The sequence below is a fragment of the Vulpes vulpes genome, chromosome 13 (assembly GCF_048418805.1).
Source record: "Vulpes vulpes isolate BD-2025 chromosome 13, VulVul3, whole genome shotgun sequence".
Lineage (NCBI taxonomy): Eukaryota > Metazoa > Chordata > Mammalia > Carnivora > Canidae > Vulpes > Vulpes vulpes.
Window position 1 is genome coordinate 129,815,386 of NC_132792.1, and position 22,074 is coordinate 129,837,459.

Sequence of the window (22,074 nt, forward strand, 5' to 3'; positions counted from 1 at the left end):
TACCCCTGCCTAGCGCCATGATTCATTGCATCACCCTTCTAGAAGCCTGGCATATCTGGATAGATACAAATCCTCTCTCCTATTTACAAGTTTTCAGTGGCTCCTACTACTGAAAGGTGTTAAATCTAGGCTTCTTTTATTTGACACACTAGGCTTTCCCAGGTCTCATGATGTCATTTCTTGCCACTCTGCCCAGCAATCTACCCTCTACCAACAAACTAGTGACAGTTCCCTGCACATCCAGAGCTGTTTCTTTTTCCCAAGCCTTTGCGTAGGCTATCTCCCCTGCCAGCAGGTTACCACTCCTCACAGCCTCATCTAATCCCTCATATCTCCTGCTTCTCTGCAAATCTCAGCTCAGGTGCAGCCTCCTGGAAATCTTCCCCAGGTTGGGTTACAGGCCCTTCTTTGTTTTAGCTTTCATGGTACTCTATTGCACACCTCCATCACTGTTCTCACAGCATCCTATTTTTATTTTTTCTCCTTCTCTTCCGTGAAAGCTCTTTGAGGGCAGGGATCAGATATTATTCATCTTCAGGACAGTAGCACTTGTCATGGGTTGGCTCATGTCTCCCCCACCAAATTCCTGTGTTAAAGTCAGCCCCCAGTACCTCAGAATGTGGTCTTATTGGGAACAGGGTCATTAGGGATGTAATGACATAAGTTAAGATGAGGTGATACTTAATGACATAAGTTAAGATGAGGTGATACTGGCTGATGGGGCCCCTAATGCAAAGTCACTAGTGTCTTTATAAGAAGGGGAAATTGGACACAGACAAGGCACAGGAAGAAGACCATACAAAGATAACAGCAGAGGGGATCCCTGGGTAGCTCAGTGGCTTAGCACCTGCCTTTGGCCCAGGGCATGATCCTGGAGACCTGGGATCGAGTCCTGCATCAGGCTCCCTGCATGGAGCCTGCTTCTCCCTCTGCCTGTGTCTCTGCCTCTCTCTCTGTCTCTGTCTCTCATGAATAAATAAAAATCTTAAAAAAAAGATAACAGCAGAAATTGAGTGATGTTTCTACAGCCCAAGGAACACCAATCATTGCAAGCCAACCACCAGCAGCTGAGGACAAAGGCCTGGAGCAGACTGTGCCTTACAGCCGGCAGAAGTAACTAGCCCAGCTGGCACCTTGATCTTACACTCTTAGCCTCCAGAACGCAGAGACAATAAACTTCTGTTTACTGAGCCAGCTAATTGGGTACTTTGCTACAGCAGCCTAGCAAACTAATAGAGTACTCAACAGCTCTTGGAATATAGTAGGTACTCAATAAGTGATGGGATAAATGAGTGAATAAATATCTCTGGTTGTTATGAATGATCTCCTTAGCAATGTTAAAGATATTTATAAACTGGCCTTTCTTTTTTAAAGATTTTATTTATTTTTTATTCATAAGATACACAGAGAGAGGCAGAGACACAGGCAGAGGGAGGAGCAGGCCCCTCGCAGGGAGCCTGATGTGGGACTTGATTCCAAAACCAGGATCACACCCTGAGCCAAAGGCAGATTCTCAACCGCTGAGCCACCCAGGTGTCCCTATAAACTGGCCTTTCTTAAGCTTGACATTAAAAGACATTAAGGGTCACCTGGGTGGCTTAGTCAGTTAAACATTTGCCTTTGGCTTGGGTCGTGATCTCAGGGTCCTGGGATAGAGCCACGAATCAGGTTCCAGGCTCAGCTGGGAGTCTGCTTCTCCCTCTCCCTCTGCCTACCCCCTGCTCATGCTCTCTCTCTCTCTCTCTCTCTCTCTGTCAAATAAATAAATAAAAATCTTTAAAAAATAGAGTAGGAAAACAGCTTAACAATAATATAAGGTTTATAAGCATTTTCCCCTTAAAGCTTTGAGGTTCGATGATGAAAGAATATGAGATACCATCATCCTCGTCTAAGTCATCATCACTGTTACTGAATACCATATTATCCACTGCCTTGAGAGTACCATCAGGGCTGTCCCAGAGAGCCCTCATGACATTTTTCATATGAAAACATATGAACAGTGCAAGATAAGTACCTTAGCCCTGTCTTCCAAAGGAAAATCCAGAGGCCTATCATTCTCTGTCCCCAGCCACAGGGCTAAATGGTTTGAACTAGTGATTCTCTGTCTGCTAGATGGATAAATATCTGTGTTTGTTCTGCAGACCCCATTTAGCCTTGCTCTCAATGTCTGTGCCAGGAGTTCTCAAATATTCTGCACACTGGAATTACTCCAGAAAGCTTTAAAATACTGATATCCAAGCCCTATCTTGCATTAAATTAGGATCTCCATTGGGTCAGCATAGCTTTTCATTTATTAGTTCAATATGTTTATTATTATTTATTTAGTACCAAGGGCATGGCACCCAATAACTTAAAGATTGTGGGTGGTTTACATAAGGCACATAATATAAAGGAGAGGAGCATTAAAATAAGTGAAACTCTTAAGGACATCAGGTTTCTCTGGATTCATAAGAAGTGATCATTGCAAGACACTCACCTGTGGTTCTCACCTTGGGCCAGATACTCAATTTCCATAAGCATCTGGCTTTTTCCATATCCTGATAATCCTTCGTACATCAGAACTCGGCTGCAGCTGAACACCAAAAATTCCTTCATCGTACACATGAAGTATTTGATCTCCTTATCACGTCCTGTTGTTTTTATGTTTTAAAAAAGGGGCAAACCTAATCAACATAAAATAGTCTAGAGATATAAGAAAGCACATAGTGATACCACTTGTAAAAATACCTTTTGGGTTTTCCACGGAATTGTTCATGAACTTTCTTGAGATCCTGAGCACTTGAAAAAAATTTTTAAATCTTTTTCTGGAGCTTTCCAGAAATGTAGTGTTAGTTTTGTTTGATCCCCACAAGCAGTGAGGGCAAGTATTCTTATAATGATCATTATAATGTCCATTTAATTTTAGTGTAGAAAACCAAGATTTTGTGTAGCTAACTGCTTAGATTACACCACCAAAAACTAAACCAGTGTTATCTGGCCCTGAGGCTTATGTTCTTTTCCTTTTTATTGTTTTCTATAATACACTAGAAGGAATCTATAGCTTATTACATTGGAAAATAAATGTATTAAAGTTAGGGTTCCTATATTAAACAATTATGGATAAAATATTTCTAATTCTGGGAAAGAAACTTGCTTTTCATAAATGAGAAATTATACTAATCTCAGGGCTACTAAAAACATTATCAGTGATAAGAACATTCAATTTGCTTTCAGAATTCATGTGTAGATTATTTCTTTCATAGAAACAACCTATATTCTTAGTAAAAATAAGTTATAGTGTCTTTCTGATTATAAAACACATGCTCACTGTGAAAAATATGGAAAACTTAGAAAAACAAACATCACCTTGGTTACAATCTGGATGCTGTTATTTTTCTTATGTGTTTTTAAATATATGTAATAGGATGCCCTGACTGAAGTCTCACAAACTTAGCTCACAATCTTTAAAACCTGAGTGGCCAAGAAGGAACTAGCAGAGCTGTAATTTCAAAGGAGTGAGCAATTTCTGTGGAAAGAGCTGGCGACCCCTTCAGGGTTGCTGCTTCCTCCTTTGCTGGATTGGTCACTGCTGAGGGCCCATTTTAGATGTCCATTCATAGAGTAAACACATACCCAGGTGTGGTCTAATGTCTATTGAAAACCAGGACCATTCCTCTAAGCTTCGATGTTTTATACAAAGAAGCTAAGTGTTTACTTGGTAATGTAAATTGCTGGGCATGATTTAGTTAGAACTAGCCTACGGACTATATCGCTTTTTTTGGGTGAAACATTCTCTTTCTGAAAATGCATTTGAACTTCAATATTGTGAGATGTGTCATGCTCTTCTCTGGCCTGAGGCTCACATAGGGCTCACAGAGCCCAGAAGGCCATAGAGCAGCATCTTCTGGCTCTCTATGTCCTATTCACATGGAACCCATAAGGTCAGACCTTATGGATTATCTTTCAACTGAGTTCTAAAACAAAGTCTAGTCACCTTGACTTGAAATACATGCACCTTGTTTCTATATAAACAAGGGCTTAATATCTGGGACAGTTGCATGGATTTTTTATCTTAAACACTTTTTGATTATAGCTTTGTTGATATCTATGCTGTTAGCACATACAATTTCATTTACAGGAACTCTTGTAAAAGAAGGGCACTTCCTATAGTCCTAACCTCTGGCAGTCTCTTTTTGGCTAGAGTTTTAAGGAAAAGATATGTGGGCTTGATTTTTACCTCACACTGGTGGAATCAGGGAAAAAGGCAACTCAAATATGGGCATATTGGACCAATGTGTTCTAATAGGACTGCCATATTGAGTCCTTGATCTTGTAGAAGGGGGTTTGCTGTCAATCATGATCACAAGGATATCCTAGGCTGAGAAGTAAGGCCTCAGAGGAGGGGGAGAGTGAATATTCCTTCTCCTTTCCAGCCTTCAGGAGTCTGGGCGTCTGCATTTACAAGAAGTAATTAGACTCTGAAAAACACCTGCATGCAGTGAAAATGGGCAAGGCTGCTGACCTTTTGCAGTTTGGGAATGACTGCCTTCTCTCAGACTCCACTAAAATCAAGATTCTGTCCTGGCAGACAGTGTCCCAAAGTGTCCTCCTAATTGTCCTAACACAGGACCAGGATTTAACATATGATGGTACTTTTAGGGTTGTTCAGCTCTAACAGAAGGAAATTTCAGTGTTCCTAGAAATGGCTGCCTTCAGAATCCACGGGCCTGTCTTCAGGAGGGTCTCTTCCCATAAAAGGTATATCCGTCCCTCCTTTTATGTCCACTTCCCTGTCTAGAGTTAGCTTTCTTACAATAGGGTCTCTGTCACCAAGAATCACAAAAATATCACTGCCACTGCCAGATAGATCACAGATCTAAAGCTAAATTTCTGGAAGAGAATCTTTTTTTGTTTGTTTGTTTACTGGAAGAGAATCTAAAAAAATATCTTCATGACTTTTGGATGAAGAAAAATTTCTAAAAGTATACAAAAGTACTAACTATAAAAGATTGACAAAATGGATTACATTAAAATATTCTGTTCATTTAATACATAATCAACAGAGTAAAAAGGCAAGCACAGCATGGGAAAGTTATGTACCAGAAAAACAAATGAGAGTATACCCATTTTTAGGATGTATAAAAAATTCCAAGAGATCTATAAACATACAACCCAACTGAAAAATAGGCAAAAGATTTGCATAGATGCTTTATAAAAGATAATGTCCAAAGGGCCAATAAATATATGAAAAGGAGCTCAACCATATTAGGGAAATGCAAATGGAAATCACAATAAGACACCACTACGTACCCAACAGATTTATTAAAATTACAAGGACTGTTTAAACTAAGTTGTTGGTAAGGATTAGGAGCAACTGGAAATCTCATAGCACTGTTAGAATACAAACAAATACAACCATTTTGGAGATTGTTTGGCATCACCTACCAAAACTCTGCCTTTTGTCCTGACAGTTTCACCCCTACATATGTGCTCGACAGAAACATGTACATGTGTTTGCCAAAAGACATGTATAAGAGTCTATATGGCAGTATTATTAATAAAAACCAAGAACTGGAAATAACTCAAATGTTGTACAATGATGGAATGAATAAATTGTTGTATATTTATAAAATGGAATACTACATAGTGAAGAAAGTGAATGAATTACTGCTACACCTACTACCATGATGAATTTCATAACATAAATCTGATTGAAAGAAAGCATATGTAATTACACATTGTACTTTCCCCTATAGGGATATCACAAACAGGCCTGAGTGATTTAAGGTGTTAGACATCTTGGGGAAAGGGTGAGGAATAAAGTGTGTGAGGGTTCCTGGAGTACTGTTATTTTTCTATTTCTTTGCCTGGATGGTGGTTGTATGCTCATTTTGAAAGAATTCAGTAAGATGCAGGTGTAACATTGGTGTACTTTTCTGAATGTTCAAAAAAAATTTTAAAAATCAAGGCCCACTACCTACCCAGCAAAGGGTAGCCCTCATTTCTGTTGCAGATGAGATATGCCATACCAAACATGCTGAAGAGAAGGAAAGAAAAGATGTTAGTTAGAGTTAGAACAGGGAAATACCAAGAGCAAGAGGGTTTCATTCTTAGTTCCCAGAAAGTCTCCTTTTCAATCTCTAAAAACAGTCTATCTCCTGACTCAAGGACTACAGATGCCAGGGGGGGAAGAGAAAAAGAGAAGTTCTTACCTGGTAATAGAGAGTCCAAACAACTTAATGTAGAGCCTTTACCATAGTGCCTGGTACAGTGTTCAATAAATGCTTGTGAGTCTGCACTGGTGGAACCGAATCCCTTTCTAGGGAAACCAGACACCATTATGGGACCCATAGACTTGGAAATATTCTATCAAGTGCTCAAACAATAATATCCCACCTTTTGGTGAGTACCTACTATGTGCCTGGCACCATTTCAAGTGCTCTACGTGTATCATCCTTTATTCTTGACAAAAACCTTTTTAAGGAAGTACTATTTTTTTTAAAATTTTTTTTTTTTAAATTTTTTATTTATTTATGATAGTCACAGAGAGAGAGAGAGAGGCAGAGACACAGGCGGAGGGAGAAGCAGGCTCCATGCACCGGGAGCCTGATATGGGATTCGATCCCGGGTCTCCAGGATCGCGCCCTGGGCCAAAGGCAGGCGCCAAACCACTGCGCCACCCAGGGATCCCTAAGGAAGTACTATTATGTCCATTTTACAAATGAGAAAATTGAGGTGCAGAGAGTTTAACTTGCCCAAGATCCCATGGGTAGTAGTGACAGTGATAGAGGATACTGACAGAATAAGTAGGGGTGTCTGAGTGGTTCAGGGGTTGAGCATCTGCCTTTGGCTCAGGGCATGACCCCAGGGTCCAGGAATGAGTCCCGCATCAGGGTCCCTGCGAGGAGCCTGCTTCTCCTTCTGTCTGTGTCTCTGCCTCTCTCTGTGTGTCTCTCATGGATAAATAAAATCTTAAAAAAAAAAGAAATATCTATAGAACCAGACCAGGGTATGTACACTTGGCCATTGCATAATATTATTTCTTGAAGGAGGCTTTTTGGTCCAATGGATCATTCCCTTGCCTGCACTATCATACTGTTTTGTTATGCCTTTGTTATAGCAGATGCCATCTGCTAATTTTGTATGTTGTATATGTTAGTCTTCCTCATTAAATTGTGAATTTTCAGGGCAGGAACCAGGCCCTGTTCATATTTGTATGTGTATTTCTATACTCTCTTATCTGCAGCAATGGTCTAGAAAAACTAAGAGGCAGCCAGCCTTTGGGATCAGGTAGTCCTGGGTTTCTGTGGTACACTGACTGCATGATGGCCCCACTTGCTCACCCCTACTTGTTTCTATGCCCTGTGCTACGTCACTCTGGAGTGCTCTCCTTCCCTAGGCTCAGTCTTGTGAATGCTTTACCAAAGGGATGTTATTAAACACAACAGAGAGGCTTGAAAAGTGCTTGGGCTTGCTCTCTCTTGCTCTTCTGATATTGCCACGGCAACATGCTTGGGCCAGTCTGATAAAAAATGAGTCACAAAAAGCCAAACTATCCCCATTATATCAGCCAGACTTCCCAGTTATCCCACCTGACATTGACATGGTCCTGGGTTGACCCACAACCTGTTGAGCCCCAGGCATATGAACAAGCCTAGTCAAGATCAGTCAAATCCAGCCAAAATCAATTAAACCCCACTTCTTGGTGGGATAAATGAGTGTTTATTGTGGTACATACCACTAAGGTTTTGTGGCTGCCTATAATGCAGATTATTGTGGCATTTTGAGTCTTGGCTTTATTGCTTACTAGATTTATGACCATGGACAAGTCATTTAACATCTCTGAATCTCAGCTTCAAAATTTATAAACTGGAGATAATAATCGATTCTACCTGATATGGTTGATACTAGAGTCAATTATATATTTTGAGGTAGAGTGCCTAGCACTTAATAAGGGTCCACAAAAAATTAGTATTATTCACTCATTTATTCAAACAGCATTTTATTGATGGTCTACACATGCCAAGTACAATGGTGCAGCCTGGGAATACAAAGGCGAGTAATAAAGACTCCTTGAACCAACTGGAGCCTTGATTCTTTTATCTGATCCTTTAAGACCTAGATTCTAGCCTGCTAATATAAAGAATAATACCTCTCCACTTTCCACTTACTCATTCATTTATTCACTATGAGTGCCCACTATATGCCAAGTACTGGGCATATAAAAATGGACAAGACACAGCCACTCTCCTCAAAGAGCTCATAATGTAGTCAGTGAAAAGCAGATCAGGTCAGTAATTGTGATGGGTATGTGGAGGAGGATAAAGGTGGATTGTCTGAGCTGGATTGGGCAACTCCAGAGCCAGCCTCATGAAGGAATAAATCCCTAAGCTAGATTTCAAAAGTTGACTGTGGTTTCCCAGTAGTCTGGGGATAGGATGGATGATGGAGAGGACAATCTATTTAGATAGCCCAGAGAAGGGGCACAGGAGGAAATGAAGTTCGAAAAGCAGGTGGTTACCTTATACATCATTTCGAGGAATTTGAACATGATCATGAAGATGATTAGAAACCACTGAAGGATTTTAAGTACCAAGGTGATACTCATACGTCTAAGCTGGGCTTTGGAGAAATATATTTCACTAAAGACCTAGAGAAGGAACAATATCTTCTACTCTTTTGGCCCTATTGATGCCTGGCATACAGTTGGTATGATCAGCATACGGTTAATGATTGGTCACTTTGTCTATCTGGGTCCAAAGAGATACTCACAAGAGGGGATTCTCTGTTCTGTTTGTACAACATTTGAAGAATCACCCTCAGATTATCAGTAGTGATGGTGGAATGGGATCTTACACCATTTATAATATCAGTAGGATAGAGAAAGATAAAGGATTTTGAAATCTGGGCCTTGTTCTGGGAAAGGAATAGATTTTAATTTCATAAGATGGATTCGGATCCGAAATGGGGGACTGATGATTTTTGCTATCATAATTTTCCCACTTCTTTACTAAAAGATACCACAAAATCAATGCCCCACACTCACACTTTCTCATTAAGTCCCAAACACTGATAGACTGGTCCAGAATCTGCAACACCTTTCATAACCTTCTTTGGAAGCTCTTTAAAAAAGTAGGCTGGTAGGTTGCTGCCATTGTAGGTGACAGAGTCACATGTCACCATCCCTGGGTAGTACATCATCATCCTGGCAGCTATGTTGACTTTTTGACCAATTACTAAAACAGAAAGGAGAAAGGCAAAGACCAGGGAGAAAACAGACATTGAACTAGCAGAATGTAATCTGAAACATACTGTCCCCAAAGGGCATATTCACTTGTTACTCTTTTCGCTTCTCATGAATGATACAGAAGTCTTGCCTTTGATTACCCTTATTTTGCCAATGGTTTTTTTTTTTTTTTTTTTAAAGAGCGAACCGCATTTAATGGGTCCAGTTTTATTTTATTTTATTTAATTTTTTTTAATTCTTTTTTTTATTATTTATTTATGATAGTCACAGAGAGAGATAGAGAGAGGCAGAGACACAGGCAGAGGGAGAAGCAGGCTCCATGCACCAGGAGCCCCATGTGGGATTCGATCCCCGGTCTCCAGGATCGCGCCCTGGGCCAAAGGCAGGCGCCGAACCGCTGCGCCACCCAGGGATCCCTGCCAATGGTTATTTAAAAATATACAGGGAGTTAACTTGATCAGCTATCAGCACAGTTTCTACCTCTCCCGGGAGGCCATGAGAACAATGTACTCAGAGATAAAAGTGTCTTGTATAAAGAGAGGGTTTTGTATGTGTGGTGGCCACAGGCCTGAGGGCTCTAGATGAGGTATACAGCTACAAGACAACCACAAGCTTGGGCAGAGAAAAGTGACCTCAGGAGAGGAACAAAATTGCATCTGTAATGTTCCTATATGTGCAATTTTTCATCTCATTTCATTTTCAAAATCAATCAGCTTCATTTGGCAGTTTCTCTCTTTTTAAAAGATTTTATTTATTCATTTTTGAGAGATAGAGACAGAGAGGGACAGACAGAAAGTGAGCGCATGAGCAGCGGGAGGGGCAGAGGAAGAGGCAGACTCCCCATTAAGCAGGGAGCCTGATGCGGGATTCTATCTAAGGACCCTGAGATCAGGACCTGAGCCGAAGGCAGACACTTAACCAGCTGAGCCACTCAGGCACCCCGCGGGCAATTTCTTAAAAGTGAGTAAACAGGGCTGGGAGGGATGTGTGTGTAAGACAGACTCAGGGAATATTTTAAAGGGTAATACACTGTGGTACATAGAGTCTGTAGCAAGCTGTGCAGGTTCGATCCCCAGCTCTAACTCTACCAAATTACTCAGGCAAATTAGTACTTTCAGATTCTCCCATGCCTCCATTTCCTGATCTGTAAGTGGGGATGATAACAGTATCCCTCTCAGGGGGCAGTTTATAAAGATTAATGAGTCAATTCATGCACATCACTTTCAATAGTGCCTCAGTGCTAATAAGCCTTCAATATTACTACTAAGTAGGTATTGAATATTGCACTCTGTTAATATTAAATATTAACACAAACACTTCTGATCAAGATATTCTTTTAAAAAACTGTGTATTATGGAAATGCATTTATTGCATTTGGCCATGCAATAAAGCATAGTATCATGAATCTCCACGTACCTGTCACTCAGTCCCCAAAGTGACAAACCCATGGCCAATCCTGCCCCATTCTAACTCCCATCTACTTGCCACCCTGCATTATTTTGAGGAAAATCTCACACATCTTATCATTTCAGGTATAACTATTTCAGTATTTTAGATGTATTGTTTCTTAATATCTTAAACTGTAATAGAGTTGAGAAGGGAAGTAAAAGCAGTGAAATCTTGAGATAACATTTACTTTCCATTTTCTTTTGAGATTTGTATTATTTATCAAGAATACCGATATTCTTCTTTAGGATTTTTAAATTGGAATTAAGAGGTGTAACTGTCTAATGTTCACAGGAAATTATTATAAAGGCCTCCTCATTGCATGAGCTGAGGGCCTCTCCTTTGTTGCTCCCCTTGAATGACTATATATTTGATACTCATGTAGAGCCCCAGAAATGCACACTTTGTAAGCAATGAGCTGCCAATAGGCGAAGCTACATGGCTTGATTTCTCCTGGAAGACTCCAAGCTTTAGAAGGCCATGTCTCATTTAGTTTAGCCCTTCCTCCCACAAAGCAGGGTGGCAAGGTGAGGCGAGATGAGCTAGCTCAGCACACCTGTGTACTCATGTCTCACAGAGTGTCCGATGATTCCACAGAAGACAATCCCGCTGGCCACGCCGATGGAAACAGTACTGGTGCCCGGAAGAAAGCAAGAGAGTTGTAAGGCAAAAGGGAAAGATAATGGGCAGAGAGAAAGTGGGGAGGGTGGGGACATGATGATGAATAGGGCAGGGGGACAGGGAAAGGATTTTCAACAAGTAACTGTCTTTCATTGTGGGGAATTTCGGGCCACTGTACAGGGCCTAGAAATGGTAAGGAGGAACAGTTTGAGACACAGAACTAAGTTCTTAGAAGTGATAAATCAGTTCACTTTTCTGCTATTTTTAGGTATTCATCTGAGTGACTTTTCTAGAAAATAACTTCTCATGACCTCAGGTGGACTTCCAAAATAGAGTGACTGGTTGTAAATGATTTAAGTATCTTATTGCTAGAAAGAACAAAGTCATTATTTTGAAAGGAAGGAGCTCAGATATAGTATGTGGCATCAAAAGCTAACTGTTAACCATGAGTATGGCTGAATATATAGGTGACTAGGGGCTGACGTGGTGGAAATATTTAGAGCAAGGGGGTGATACCTGTCAAAGTAGAGCTACAAGGTGGGTCATTGGGGTGCTCAGATTGGATGACCCTGAGGGCCTGGGTTTTTAGGCAGCCAGGGCTGGGGACAGTAAATCTTATTTTCTTAACAATTTTACAGTGAGTATATCATCTTGAGGCCAGATCAATATATGAATTTCCAGCCAAAGGACTCATTGTATTTCCTAGTTATTAAAAATAAACTCAGGTCTCCTACATGGTGTTGGTAGTTCAACCTTTACCAAGAAGTAAGAGCATAGAGACAACTCAATTAGATTTTCTTGCAAACCTGCTAAATTTTGACTTTTTAAGAGTGTCCTTTCTGCACTTTGCCTTTACTATCCCTCTATCCCTGCATCCCAGCTGGGTTGGCCCTGAATAATAAATACAAAAACAGAAGGGGTTCCAGTCAAGAACTCTTCTTACTTCCTGTTCCCTGACACTTGTCTTATCTCCCCAGCTACTAAAAAACCTCAGGAACCACCAGTTTGGATCAAGGTCAATACTCACTGGATTTTTTGAACCTGAGAGCAGAAGTCAAATATATCCACCGCACTTTCCAAGGCATGAGTGACCTCATCAGGAGCCTTTTCCCCAGGGAAGCCAAAGACACAGAGGAAGGAGCAGCCCTGTGAGGGAGAGAGTCAGCAAACATAGCTGGTGCATGGTGATCTTTATAGTAGACCAGTCCAAAGGCCCAGTGGAAGGTGGGCAGCAACTTTCACTTTTTGGATCACATTTCATCATGATTTCTCTCATATCTATTTTATTTTTAGTAAACTTCATATAATTTCTAGGGCATCAGCAACAGTAGGGCTCAAGCCTGAGGGGGGCTTGCTTTTCTGCAGAGATAATGGGTTGTACTGGGCTACATGTGCACTCACTTGTCTCTTCCCTTGCCGCCAAGATCTTATGCTACAAGGTGCTAAGTTTAAATCTGAGAAGCAGCACAGAGCAATATGCACCAGCACTGCAATCAGAAAATTTGTGTTCTCAGGCCACTTCGCAATTCTGGAAACTTGGTTAACCACACACTGTGAACCTCAGTTTCTCAATCTGCAAATGAATATAACAGACCTGTCAAGGTTGCTTTGGCTACTAGAATGAGGGTTATGTGTGTGTGTGCGTGTGTGTGTGTATAGATACACACATATATAACTTTGTAAACTACTTTATAGTATATATACACCTTACATAATATATATATTCCATATTTTATATAGAATATATACTGTATAGTATACATATATATACTTTTGTAAATTTAATGCTATATTTGTAAAAATATGTAACATTATATACACATAGAATGTAAACTTGATATATAGTCACATTTTGTAAACTATAATGTTCTTTTCAGATATTTTATTATTCTTAGAGATAAAGGCTTAAACTGAGAGTGGTTTTTCTTGGCATAAATTTAACTGTTCCAAGCAGAGATTAAACTCTGAAGCTTGGCATTTTTAGTTTCAATCACCTAAAAAATTACCTCAGTCAGAGGCTGTTGTCTCTAAGAAAAGAGCATAATAATTAAAGGACAATGGGCTACAGATTTCAGTCTGTATATGTTATATCCAGATGGAATGCAAAAGAGAATGCCTTGATTTCTTCAACCTTCTCCAAAAAGAGTCTAAGTGTCAGATCCTAGTTGGTGCTGGGCTCTGTCTTGATGGGAGAAAGGAAGCCCTGATTCAGGTTCTGTGTAAAGACTAGGGGGTAACCCTTTCTGCAGAATGCCCAATAAATGGATGAATGAGTGTGAGTGAGGCAGTACTTTAGTGCTCTCCTCTTTCGATGCAAAAGCACTTGAGATGGGGAATCAATTCTCACTAGCACCTCTGTGGTAATTTGTCTATGACACGTTTTTCTCTGAATTAAGAGCAGATGAAAAACACCCAGAAGCTAGAGGTGCCACCTGCCCTCTCCCTCCCTGCCATGCCCCACCCCCACCCCCACGAAGCTGGAAGGGGAACTGGCGGTGTAGATACGGCAGGTAGGGATTCTTGGAAACAGGTTTCTGGGGTGTAATGGTTACTAGACACCAGACCTCAAATGCCTGGGAGATGAGGGGGTAGAGATGTGCCCACAAGGAGAGCTAGTAGAGCATAGCACTTGAGGACACTACCCTGGGAAGGCACACTACCCAGGTTTGAATCTAGCCCACTCTATTCCACATTAAGTGGATGATCATGAGCAAAACTTAATCTCACCTTGTTTCAGTGTCTCAGTGTCTCAGCACCTACTCTTAGAGGTGAAATGAGTTAATAGGTGTAATGCATTGAGAACAATGCCTGGCACATAGTGCCGAATCCACCAGATAAGCTATTTCCGTAATTATAAATAAAAATGGATATTTTTAGGTTAAAAGTGCCTCTTCTTTCCTTCATCAATGTCCATAGGTGTGAGTGCTAACTTTAAATTATTGGTAGGTTTCCACCCCCTTAGTTCATATTTACCTTGTCAAACATGAAAACTTTATTGATTTGACCTCGGAAGATCCTCAGGACGGAACTGATGTGCATGCAGGCATCTTGGATGGCTGAGCCTATGACTTCTGCTTTGTCTTGGTCCTTAAACCCCAGGTTCACAAACACAATCGTCACTGGGCGGAGCTCAGACAAATAACCCCGAAGCTGTTTGTCATCAATCTGTGGGGACAAGAGCAGCTTTCCTTAGCATGTGTCCTTGCCAGTGGACACAACTCCACCTCCCTGACTTTATCACTGCTTGGGAACTAGCTTTGGAGATTCTTTTTTGTTTTTGAAGATTATTTATTTATTTATTTATTTATTTATTTATTTATTTATTTATTCATGAGAGACACACACAGAGAGAGAGGCAGAGACACAGGCAGAGGGAGAAGCAGGCTCCATGCAGGGAGCCTGACATGGGACTCGATTCAGGCCCTGGGCTGAAGGCAGTGCTAAACCTCTGAGCCACCTGGGCTGCCTGCCTTTGGAGATTCTATAGAAAGCTGAAGTTATCAGAATGCATGAGGTACAACATGGCAGAGTCAGCCCAAAGTCGAGCAGATGGAAATGGAATGTACTATTCAAATCTCTCCCAATGTGAACTTCCATACTTCCTAGTGAACACCACAACCATGAACATCTCACACTTGCCCCAACTGCTAGCTCCCTAGTGCGAGTATGAGCCATCACAGAAGCAGAAAGAAGTATTGTTCCTTTTAGCTCTCTTACAATTTAGGGACAAGAATAGCGTATTATGTAATCCAACCTTTTTTTTTTTTTTAAAGATTTATTTATTTATTTATTTATTTATTTATTTATTTATTTATTTATGATAGACATAGAGAGAGAGAGAGAGGCAGAGACACAGGAGGAGGGAGAAGCAGGCTCCATGCTGGGAGCCTGACGTGGGACTCGATCCCAGGACTCCAGGATCACGCCCTGGGCCAAAGGCAGGCGCTAAACCACTGAGCCACCCAGGGACCCCCTATGTAATCCAACCTTATATTTCACGGCCCAGGATAGTTCGTCTGGAATACTTTCTATTCTCTCCCACTTTATCTTTGAAGGAAATAAAATCATATTATCCCCACTTCACTGATTAGATAACTAAGACATGGAGCAATAACACAAGTTCCCCAGGGTCACAAGGAACCCAAATCTCCAGGTTCCATTTACAGCTCACACCTGTATCCCTGGGCGGTATATTTCATTCTGCTCCTTCTCTTCACGTCCATCCACAACAGGCCCAGGGAAAGGAAAGAAGTGTGTTCCCAAATCATGCCTGCCTATCATCATTCTTGAATTTTGTTAAAGTTAAGTGCATAACAAACCAATGGAGGAAAATTTTTGCGTTTTCTCTTCAAATGGCACAAAAGTATCAGATGCTCCACGGATGATATAAAACATATCTTCTAGACAAAAGAGGGAATTGTGCATAGGAAATCCTGCAGTCATGCTTCCTAACTGTCTGGGACAGTCCTGGTTTCAGGCAATTTTATTCTCTTCATATAAGATGATTAAATAATTTCTAACAAATCGATGTGATGACTTTCTTTGATTTCACAAAAAAATCACTAAATAAAAAATTAATATTAAATATTATTAAATATTAAATCTAGCAAATAAACAAGTTGAAAATTATCCCATCAGACTGAGTGTTCTGAGTTATGATTTGAAAAATGCGATCTCTGCATCTCTGAGGAGTCTATTCTTTAGATGCAGGACCAGTCTTGGTTCTGTAGTGAAAGGTTTGTCTTTTGCCTACTTTTAGCTCCCTTAACTGTATCTCTTCACCCACTGTACATCATTCCTACCCACAATTTTCCTGGTGACTCATGGAGTCTATCTTGTATCCCATTCATGTAGACTTTGTTCTCAGCTGATTGCAGCTAAAGAAGCATAATGTAGTTATATCTCTTGGAGGTTGGAAGGGGAAGTCTTTCTGGAGCTTCAAAAATCTTGAAGAGTCAAATAATTGTAGATACTAGAGGTAGTGCTTCTAAATTGGGCTGAAGATGGAGAGGTATGTTCTGATACCACTTCCACTCACACTGTGAAGGCAGCTGCCCACTGTTCAGGCTTGCCTGAGATTTCCTCCAAGACAGAACTGCATTTTGATGGAATTAAGGGTTAAAACATGCATGTATTAGGAAGGTGTACAGCATGTGCAAAAAATGTAAGATTCAGGGGATCCCTGGGTAGCTCAGCAGTTTAGCGCCTGCCTTCAGAAGCCCAGGGCATGATCCTGGAGACCCGGAATCGAGTCCCACGTCCGGCTCCCTGCATGGAGCCTGTTTCTCCCTCTGCCTGTGTCTCTGCCTCTCTTTCTCTCTGTCTCTCATGAATAAATAAATAAAATCTTTAAAAAAAAGTAAGATTCAGACAGAACAAGGTTCAAATCCTAGCTACAGCTCTTACTTTATACCTCAGGAAAGTTCCTGGTATCCTTCTGGGTCTTAGTTTTCTCACATATAAAATGGAAATAAAGATATCTAGCAAGAATTGTGAAGAATAAATACACAAGAGCAGAATGCCTGGCATATGGTGAGTGTTGAGATTCACATGAATTATATATTTAAGAGAGCCTAGATCTAAGTGAATAAAAATGGAAAATTTTAGGGAATGGAGGTAGTTCTGGGCATTCTAATTATCTGTACTGTTAACTCCCAGAGCTCAAGATCTAAGGTGAGTGACTTAGAGAAACAGCATACCAATGTTAATTCACTTGAGATCTTTCTGCTATGTGGCATATAGAAAGGGTGACCACATGTTATTTGCTTGGGGAAAAATAGTTCCTATCTGCCCAGTTGTATAAAACACACAGTCCTGGTTTATGCCCATTGTCACAGTGTAATTATGAATAATGCCTCCTTTAATTCTTAAAAGTATACCGATTTGAAGAATACATTTTGTAGTCACCCACACATGGAGAAAGTCAGCCCCATCTCTTAATTTAATGAAACATTTTACTAGCTACTGGTTTTCTTGATCTTTCCTGATGTCCAAGATCCCTGACACCTCAAAAGTCAATAAATTAAACTGTGCAAATACCTGCTTCAATATGCTTTCCATCACATATTTTTGTAGGGCCAACTCCAGCTCAGGGTCAGACTCCAGCATGCATGCAAGCCTCAAGAGGTCTAAGAGAGCAGAAGGAGGAGCAGGATCAGAAAAGGAAGCGTGGTTCTGCAGAGCTAGAGACAAGAGCCTCCCAACCCCTGTTCCCTTAGTTGGTGGTCTTCACAGTCCAGTCAGGTGACTCTGGGACACCTTGTAGCCAAATAGAACCAAGGAAAATCCACAAAGAAGTTCTTTGAAGTTGCAGGTTTCCCACAATTCAGTTGCATAGAGCTCAAAACCCTGTTACAGTTGTGGTTACAGTTCAGAACTTGGGGAGACTGTTATTTACAGACTTGAGCTAAAGCTATTGCCACAGAGGATGCAAATAGACAGATGAGAGTATGACCACAGAAGAGGAAGACAGAATAAAGGGGACAGCAGAGGTGAAAGAGGAGCACAGGTAAGATTCAGGAGACTTCTGATATCTGGGTTTCTGATCCCTGGTTTGATACCAACTCATTGTGTGGCCTTGGACAAATCACCTCATTGCCCTGGTGGTCCCTCATTTCCTCATCTGGAAAAAAACTCAGTGGGGTTTCTTTCTTTTTTTTTTTTTAAGATTTATTTATTTTATTCAGAGAGAGAGAGAGAGACTGAGAAGCAGAGACACAGGCAGAGGGAGAAGCAGGCTCCATGCAGGGAGCCTGACATGGGGACTCGATCCCGGGTCTCCAGGATCACACCCCAGGCTGCATGCAGTGCCAAACCACTGCACTACCAGGGCTGCCCTCAATGGGGTTTCATAAATTTTTTTTAAAGACTTTATTTATTTATTCATAAGAGACACAGAGAGAGACGCATAGACACAGGCAGAGGGAGGAGCAGGCTCCATGCAGGGAGCCCAATGTGGGACTTGATCCTGGGACTCCAGGATCACGCCCTGAGCCAAAGGCAGACGCTCAGCTGCTGAGCCACCCAGGTGCATGGGTTTCATAATTTCTATGGTTCCTATCACTATGATGGTTAACAGTTCCATACTCCAGACTAACAGGAAGTGATAGGAATGAGCTTGAAGAAACTAAAAGAGAGAGAGAGAGAGAGAGAGAGAGAATGGTGATAGGTTTTCAGCATGGAACAGAATGACAATGCAAAAAAAAAAGAGATGAAAACTAAAAATGAAGTCTTAAAGAATATAAATTAAGAAGTAAATTCATTTAAAACTGTTTATTGAGTGTATTCAAAGCCTAGTATATTCAAAATACCATGCTAGGGGGCACCTGGCTGGCTCAGTGGTTGAGTGTCTGCCTTTGGCTCAGGTCATGATCCTGAGGTCCTGGGATTGAGTCCCACATCAAGGCTCCCCATGGGGGAGCCTGCTTCTCCCTCTGCCTATGTCTCTGCTTCTCCCTGTGTATCTTTCATGAATAAATAAATAAAATCTTAAAAAAAAGAAAAGAAAAACCCAAAATATCATTCTAGGCACTACATAGGAATAAAAAAATAATTAGGAAGCTTGGGCTTTTTCCTGGAGGCACTAACTCATTCTATGTTCAAATATAACATACGTGGAAAGTTAAAAAGGAAAAGAGGGCAGCCCCAGTGGCGCAGCGGTTTAGCACCGCCTGCAGCCCAGGGCATGATCCTGGAGACGCTGGATCGAGTCCCACATCAGGCTCTCTGCATGGAGCCTGCTTCTCCCTCTGCCTGTGTCTCTGCCTCTCTCTCTCTCTGCATCTCTATGAATAAATAAAGAAAATATTTAAAAAAAAATAAAAAGGAAAAGAAAAGGTCAAATGGGTTAATAGATTATAAAAAGGAAGAAGTTGTCAATATGAAGTGGTTTAATCAGAAAGAGGTTCACAGGAGAACTAGAGAATCTTCCTGGATCTTTTTAAAAATTTTTGTTTATTTGAGAGAGAGAGATAGTGAGAGAGCAGGAGGGTGGGGAGAGGGAGAAGCAGATTTCCCGCTAATCAGGGAGCCTGACATGGGGCTCCATCCCAGGACCCTGGGATCACTACCTGAGCTGAAGGCAGGAACTCAACTGACTGAGCCATCCAGGCACCCCAAGAATTTTACTGGATCTTGAATGACTCTGGCATGGTACTAGGATTGAGGAGGCCATGCCTAGCAGAGGGACCAAGTCAGTGAAACTCAAGAATGAGCACAGTATGTTAAAGGATGGTGAAGATTCTCCCCTGGCTGTGAGTACCGGAGATTAAGAAGAAATGATATGGGGCACCTAGATGGCTCAGTCAGTTAAGGATCTGGCTCTTGGTTTTGGCTCAGGTCATGATCTCATAGGTTTTGAGATAGAGCCCCAAGTAGGGCTATGTGATCTGCAGGGAGTCTGCTTGAAGATTCTCTCCCTCTGCCCTTCCTCCCTTCACTGTCTCTTAAATAAATCAATAAATCTTAAAAAAAAAAAAAAAAAAAAAAAAAAAAGAAGAAGAAGAAACCATATGGAACAGACTGTGGAGGGAGGTAAGGGGGCAGGAGTTATAAAGGTCTAGGTACTATAGTGTCAATGTTATGGAGAAGTAGGTGTGCCTGAAGTAAAATAAAGAATTTGGCTGGTTTTTGGTCCTGGTACCTGGGAAGTAACTTCAAAATCTTGGAATTTCTCAAACAATGGGATTGTCTTTGTTCTTCATGGTAGGACCTTTGGACCACAGCTGAATTTATGCTAATGAGGTCTCAGGATGGGGTTGGTTATGCTGAAAACAGCAACCATGGGAGGAGAGGGTTGGGGCTTTGAACCATGTGATATGGGCCTGACTTGCGACCTCTGAGGAGGGCAAGGGTTTAAGACTGAGTTTAATCACATGGCCAATGATTTAATCAATCATGCTGACTTAATAAAACCCCAATAAAAACCCCAATAAAAACACCCAAAGCCTGGATGAACTGGTTTCGGTTGGTAACCACACAATAGATGTGTAGGAAGGGTGCTATCCCTAAGGACACAGAAGCCTCATGGTAGGGACTCTTCAAACTTTATCCTATGTTCCCTTGATTTGGCTGGTCCTGATTTATGTCCTTCACAATAAAAGTGACATCATAAACATAGCACCTCCCTAAGATCTGGGAGTCATTCTAGTAAATTATTGAGGGGGGAACCCCTAGATTGTTGTCAGACAATTGTCAGAAGTGTAGGTGGCCTGGTGATCCCAGAGCTGATTGCTGGTTGGCTGCTGAAGTTGCAGGAAGCTCTTGGAGAGAACTTAACCTATGAAATCTGTGCTAACTCCAGGTCCTAGCATCAGAATTGCTTTGTGATACTGCAGTGCCCAAAACAAAGCCTGAAGAGGTTCTTCATTGAAGGCACCCATAAGACCTAGGAGATGGGATGAGTTAGGTCTCAAGGGGTGTCACTGGACCTTCTTCATCTCTGGAGCTGTAGGGTTCTTGGCCATTTCTGGTCAATTTTCCAACAGTTTCCCTCCTGTCCCACCTCCTGCCCCATTACATACTACAGCTTAGTAAAAGTATAATCTACTATTTTTAATGTTAGAAATATCAAAGGCTTGTACTTAGATGATGAGGAAGGAGAATGATTCATAGATGCTCCTGAAGTTTCTAGTGTGGAGGAAGAAACAATTGTTGGGGAAACAAAGTAGCTTAGAGTTTAGACATTGTTGAAATAAATTTCTAGGCCCATGCTGGAGCTGCTTCTTCTGCCTGTGGTCAGCAAACCAAAACTTCGGGAACTGTCATGTCCCTGAAAATGCCTCAGTTGACCAGAAATGTAGTGTATCTAGCCAGCCAATCCTCAAATGCAAGCCAACTCTCCATCTTTTCACCCCAAATAAGGTTGACTATGTGGCCCCAGACAGTTGGATATTCTCTTTTTGTTGCTTCCTTATTCTTTACTGTAGATCTTATAAAAGTTGCTTGTCTTCCACCCCACTTTGCAGGTCTCCTAAAGGAGAATGTCCACTTCATGAAGCATTCAAGATTGTTTGCATCACCTAAATTGTCTTTAACAATTTTTAAATAATGTGTTAATGTTGGAGTACCTGTTTGACATCTAGTGGAGATGACCCAATGGCAATTTTTTTATGAGTCTAGAAATCATGACAAAAGTCAGGGCTGAATTCTGACAGTTAGAGCTGGGTCTTATGTGAGGCAAGCAACTTGCAAGACCATGACTATTGCCTCCTTAAATTTCATGCCCTAGGCTCCTCCTTTCTCCACCCTAGTCTCAGTCTGCTGAGAGTCCTAGGGAAGTCAGGCATAAATGAATAGAATGGATTTCCAAGAGGGGAGTAGGAAAGACTAGAAGGTCAAGGATAGATCCCTAGAATTACCAACATTTAAGGAACGGGAAGGAGACTAAGCAAAGGTAGTGAAAACAGGTGGCTTAAGGTGTAAAAGCAAAACTAGGAAAGAATATTCATGAACCCGAGGAAAGAGGCGAAGCTCATGTCCAAAGAAAGAGAGTAATCTAAGGCCAACCAGCTAGGATAAGGCATGAAGAGAGGTCACCTGCTTTGGCAAATTGATGGTCATTGGTGGCCCTGCCTTCAATAGTCTCAGTAGACAGGAGAAGTGGCTAGAAGCTAGATGTCAGGGGCTCAAGACTGAAGAGTAGGTGAACACATGCCCCCCCCCCCCCACTAGGCATAAGCAATTTTTACCCAAGTTTATTGGGTGAATAAATAAGAGAAGATAGAAGAGGAAATACAGACATATAGGTTACTCTTCTAAGAGTTTTGGTGGTGAAAATTAGG

At 41.3% G+C, this 22,074-nt stretch overlaps 1 protein-coding gene across 1 annotated transcript in view; it reads right to left on the bottom strand.

Moving 5' to 3' along the window:
- Nucleotides 1–22,074, bottom strand: part of ADCY10 (adenylate cyclase 10) — an 83,105-nt gene that overhangs the window by 48,482 nt on the left and 12,549 nt on the right. Inside the window, exons 8-14 of the mRNA XM_072732946.1 lie at nt 17,333–17,421; nt 14,267–14,458; nt 12,321–12,439; nt 11,229–11,305; nt 9,026–9,215; nt 5,961–6,016; nt 2,477–2,630 (exon numbers count right to left, since the gene is read on the bottom strand). Of these exons, the coding sequence (XP_072589047.1) occupies nt 2,477–2,630; nt 5,961–6,016; nt 9,026–9,215; nt 11,229–11,305; nt 12,321–12,439; nt 14,267–14,458; nt 17,333–17,421 (877 nt within the window). The remainder of the gene's footprint in view (nt 1–2,476; nt 2,631–5,960; nt 6,017–9,025; nt 9,216–11,228; nt 11,306–12,320; nt 12,440–14,266; nt 14,459–17,332; nt 17,422–22,074) is intronic.